At 45.2% G+C, this 5,388-nt stretch overlaps 1 protein-coding gene across 1 annotated transcript; it reads right to left on the bottom strand.

The window, feature by feature from the left end:
- Positions 1–295: 295 nt before the first annotated feature.
- LOC102907393 (olfactory receptor 10G3-like) lies at positions 296–1,237 on the bottom strand. Its single transcript, XM_006993436.2, has one exon. The coding sequence runs from the start codon at positions 1,235–1,237 to the stop codon at positions 296–298; it is 942 nt and encodes a 313-aa protein (XP_006993498.2).
- Positions 1,238–5,388: the final 4,151 nt, after the last annotated feature.

Raw genomic sequence — 5,388 nt, forward strand, 5'->3', positions numbered from 1 at the left:
GCTATTGTAGAGGGGCTTGACCGATGATGGCCAGGACACGAGGGCTCATTGGATGCTTTTAGAATGCCAACCTGGTTGGGTGATTTAGTGTTACCATCTATTTCTGTGGCATCTGGTCATCTGGAGGGGAAACTAAAAAACTGCTAGGAAGTTGTATTTTCCCTTCATCCATGTTCCATCTCATTGTGTGAATCTGTGTGTCTACATAGATGAGAAAACCCAAGAAGGAAGCCTCATGAAACCCAAACACAAGAGTAAGCTGAAACCTGGGTGTCTCCTCAGTAGAGGAGGGTCTTCACACCTCACCCTTAGCCCTCTGGCCCCCTATCATTCTCCTCAAGGCCGACTTCACCTCCTGGTTCCTCAGAGTGTAGATGAGGGGATTGAGGAAAGGAGTGATGGCTGTGGGGAAGAGAGCAGCTGCCCCATCCAGGACGCTGTGGCTGTCAGGTCTCAGGTAGATGAAGGCACAGGGCACATAGTACACGGTAACCATGGTTACATGGGCTCCACATGTTGAGAAGGCCCTTCGCCGCCCATCAGCTGTGTGGATTCTCAGGATGGTCCGAATGATATAGATGTAGGAGAGGATGATCAGGGAGAAACAACTGGCCACCACCACTCCAATGTCTACAAAGGTCACCAACTCATTGACTGTGGTATCTGCACAGGCTAGCTTCAAAACTGCAGGGATGTCACAGAAGAAGTAATCTACCTGGTTGGGACCACAGTAGGGCAAGTGGAAAGTTAGAATGGCCTGGATTGCTCCATGGATTACACCAGCCACCCAAGCCCCAGCCACCAGCAAGATACTCAGCTTAGCAGACATGAGTACCGGGTAACGCAGAGGTTGACATATTGCCAGGTACCTGTCATAGGCCATTGTGGTGTAGAGATAACAGACAGTACTGCCCAAAAAGTGATAGAAATAAAGCTGAGCCACACAGCCCCCAAATGGGATGGGCTTCACACCTGGAGTGAAGTTCATCATGAGGCGGGGGACGATAATGGTAGAGATGCCCATGTCGATGATGGAGAGAGCACCAAGGAAGATGTACATGGGGCGCGCATGGAGCTGTGTGTCTGCACAGACTGTGATCAGGATGAGCAGGTTCCCCAGCTGGGTCAGGATGTAGATTAGCAAAAAGAACACAAAGAGGAAGGTCCTTAGCCTGGGAGGGTGGGGAACTCCTGTCAGGATGAACTCAGTCAAGAGTGTGTAGTTGAGTCTTTCCATCTTAGGGAGATATGTTACCTAGGGAATGGACAAGCAGGAGTTAGCATAGATGACATGAAAGTGAAGGGGACTGAGGAAGGAGACTATGAGAGCCTGGGTTGGTGGTGGGGAAGTTCTGTGGAGATGTCACCCACATGGAGGGACTGTGTTCTGCTAGGAGTGTTGTAACCAGAAGCTCCTGGGCACAGAGCTGTACTCAGTCACTCTTCTGCAGCTACTTTGATACTATGGTGGTAGTCAAAAGATTTGCTATGTCTTGCAAAATCTACACTGTTGACTTTCCTGATGTTTAGAAGAAGTTTGTAATCAAGGCTTTGTACGCTGGAAACTTTCAGTAACTTGTGAAACTATTAGTATTGTTCCAGCACATGAGGCTTCTCCTTTGAATGCTGGGATGTGGCTTCTAACTGTGCCTCATGGTTTCCTGTCCAGCAGTTTTCTGTTTTACTGATCTTCCCTTTCCACAAATAACAACCCTAAATAACTTAGTAGAGTATGTGATATTTGAGGCTGCTCTTTAGCCACTGGGCTGACTCTCAGCTCTCAAAGAGTCTAAGTTGATGTTACTATCCTGTCTTAAACCTAGATGTGCAGTTCAGTGAGATGACTTATTGGATTAAAGCACTAGCTGCACAATCCTGGGGACCTGAGTGCTATTCCCAGAAGCCACATTCAGAAGCCTGATGCAGTACTGTGCATTTGTGTTTGCAGCACTTCTCAGGAGAATTGCCCAAAAGCTTCAGGGTCAGGACATAGCACAGTACCTCAACAAGGTGGAAGGGCAAGAACTGACTCCTGAAAGCTATCCTCTGACTTCCTCATGAGCGTACACTGTGGTACACACACACACACACACACACACACACACGCACGCACGCACGCACGCACGCACGCATGCACACACATGCACACACACATTCATAATGAAAAAAATACAAAATATTTTTTTTCTTCAAGACGAGGTCCCACCGTGTAGCACTGGCTGTCCTGGAATGTTCTGTATCTACAAGGCTGGCCCCGAACTCACAGTGATTCACCTGCTTCTGTTTCCCAAGTATTGTGACTAAAGGCATGTGCCATTATGCTCAGCAAAAATAAAAATTAAATCTTAAAAACAGAAGAAAGAACCCTCACTCTGTATAGAGAACTGAGGAGCCAAGTCTAGATGACCCAACCAACCCTACTTCCTCATTATTAGAAGGCTGGGTGTGGGATGTGGAGGAGAAACTGCATTCTTTGAATAGGTAAAATAATATGATACACCAAGACATCACATATTGCCAATACTGGCGCCCACTTCCCAGACAAAGTGCATGGTAGGGGCCCAGAGACCAGTCTCCGCATGAGCTGTCGCCATACCTTGTGCGACCACAAGGTGGTGCGCCAGCAAGCCTCCAAGCCTAGGATGGGAAGGGTGCGTCCCAGAGTCCGTGGAACAGAGTACTTCTTGGAAAGGTCTGGGTCTTGCCGTATTACCACTCACACATGTGGATCGTGAGGTGTGTGTGCGGTGTGGTTTTGAATTCTGATCTGATAGAAAATACTAAGAAAGGTCATGTAGCAAAAGCATATTGGAAAAGAATGGAGACTCAGTCCTGTCCCACGAACTAAATGTAGATCTATGGTTTTGGTGATTAAAATAGGCTGGGGATGTAGCTCAGTGGTAGGGAGCAGGCTTGGCAGGTGCCAGGCCCTAGAGTTTCTCTTGTGGAAAAGGAAAACAAAAACAAAAACAAATAACAAAACAAACCCAAAACATATATAGATATTCTCTCTCTCTCTCTCTCTCTCTCTCTCTCTCTCTCTCTCTCTCTCTCTCTCTCTCTCACACACACACACACACACACACACACACACACACACACACACACACACACACATTAGCAGTGTCAAGGGCATAAGATGCTTTCTACAGAGGCAAAAGACACACAAGCATTTTGGCAGGTGATTTTTTTTTTGTCTATTTCCTGACTCAAACTGCGTTGCTAACTCTAGTTAGTCATTTATCTCTCAAAGGAAGAAAACTTTTTTTTTTTTTTTGAGACAGGGTTTCTCTGTGTAGCCCTGGCTGCCTAAAATTCTTTCTGTAGACCAGGCTGCACTCAAACACACAGAGATCCACCTGCCTCTGCTTCCCAAGTTCTAGGATCAAAGGCATGTGATGCCACACCTGGCTTAAATGAAGAAAACTTTTAAAAAATCCATTTTCTGAAAATCAACTCAAAGCACTTCTTTTTTCTTTATATTTACAAGACTAGTATAGTCTTTTTGTCATTTTCTGAATTTTATAAGGCCTTTAAACTGAAAATAATCTAAAGATGAACTACAGTAAAGTGCATACATAAATATATAAACAGAAAATGTGTAATGAAATCTTATACATGAGACTAGGAGTTTCCATAAGAATATATGAAGCCCTGGGGGCTGGAGAGGTAGCTCAGTGGTTAAGAGCACTTGTTCTTTTGGAAGTCTCCATTTCGATTCCCAGCACCCATATGGCAGCTGACAACAGTTCTTAAGTCTAGTTCCCAGGAATTCAAAGCCTTCTGACTTCCTTGGACACTGGACATTCATGTGGTACACAGACATATTTTCAAAGAAAACATGCATACATAAAATAAATCTAAAACAAAAAAATATGAAACCCTTACTAACGAGTTTGGATGGTCCCTTTAAAATATTCACTAACACAACCACACTCCAACTTGCTTAATCTAACCTTTGAACTCTGGGTAGAGAACTCTTCTTAGAGCTGGAGGAAGAGACTGGAGGACCACACAGGATTACAGGTAGAACCCATACTGACACCAAGACACTCACACCTTCCCTAGCTCATACTAAAGGCAGTCAGTGAACTGTTGCTTTGGAGAAAGATGTAGCCGTGAACACCTGGAGAGGTAGTGTCACATGATTTAACAGAACAGAAGGAAACTCTGTTGGAGAGCAGAAATAAAATGATGCCCAGTAATTGAAGAACAAACTGAGAGGTGACAGAGTGGAGACATGCCTTATGGTTCTGCCCCAGCCTTCGCCTGTGTCTGGAACTTAGGTGTCTGGGAACACTGTCCTGTCTCTTTAGCACCCTTCTGCATTAGCCATCAAGCCTCCAGATGACTCGGGAAGATGGGACTCATACCGTGCTGGGGTGGAAGGGTGAGGGACTCCTCAGGAGGTGCCAGCATCCACGGAAGAAGGTCCTTTTGCAGTCTGAGAGATGGGGCACACTCTTGCTGGAGAGAACTCTACATCCCACAGGGTCAGCACTAGCGAGTGTAAGGAGCTGATGGGAGAAGACTTGGTTCTGGCTGGATCAAAGGAGTGGACTTCCAGACTGACACTTGAATTATTTATTATTTATGGATCTTCTCCCGTATCCTTGTGGACTGGGGAAGATTGAGGCTGTTACTGAAGGTGGTCCCCGCTGTGGTCTGTTTTTGTTTTGTTTTTCCCCAGAGGCACTTGTGTGTGTGATCTTTAGTGTGGGGACTGTTGTAACAGCACCCCAGTGAGAAGGCAGCTCTCATGTCTGTAATCTGTCTCCTGGGAGACTTCCTTTCTTTCTAGCTTTCTCCAGTGTGGTAATACCAGGTGGAACAAGGTCTGTGGGCTTCATCAGGACTTGATGACTTCACTTCTGTGGTTCCTTTTTGCTCTCAAAACAGATTTGGTAGAAGAAGATAGACAGGAAGGATAAGGCAAAGGGTGAGGAGGATGAGGAGGAAGAGGATGAGAATGATGATGATGAGAATGAAGAGGAGGAGACAGAAGCATAGTTAATGAATGTAAAGAATAACTTTAAAAAATTTTATGTGAATTTTCAAGACAGGGTTTCTCTGTGTAGCCCTGGTTGTCCTGGAACTAGCTGTGTAGACCAGGCTGATCTCAAACTCAGAGATCCACCTACCTTCACCTCCCTAGCGTTAGACTAAATGTTGTGTGCCACTATGTCTGGCTTCAAGAGATTCTATGCTTTTAATTTTTTTATTGTCGCACACTCATATATTTAAAAAATGAAACTTTCTTTGATTCACTACCATGCTAAGGTAGATCCTCATAGACTGAGAGAAACATAAATCTGACTTTGTGTCACCAGAATATTCTTTCTTTGTAACTTTTCTATTGCTGTGGTAGACACCATGACCACCATGTTG

The sequence above is a fragment of the Peromyscus maniculatus genome, chromosome 9, assembly GCF_049852395.1.
Source record: "Peromyscus maniculatus bairdii isolate BWxNUB_F1_BW_parent chromosome 9, HU_Pman_BW_mat_3.1, whole genome shotgun sequence".
In the NCBI taxonomy this organism is placed as follows: domain Eukaryota; kingdom Metazoa; phylum Chordata; class Mammalia; order Rodentia; family Cricetidae; genus Peromyscus; species Peromyscus maniculatus.

Bases quoted from the DNA above. Each gene is read 5' to 3' on its own strand.
- LOC102907393 (XM_006993436.2), bottom strand. From the start codon at position 1,237: ATGGAAAGACTCAACTACACACTCTTGACTGAGTTCATCCTGACAGGA.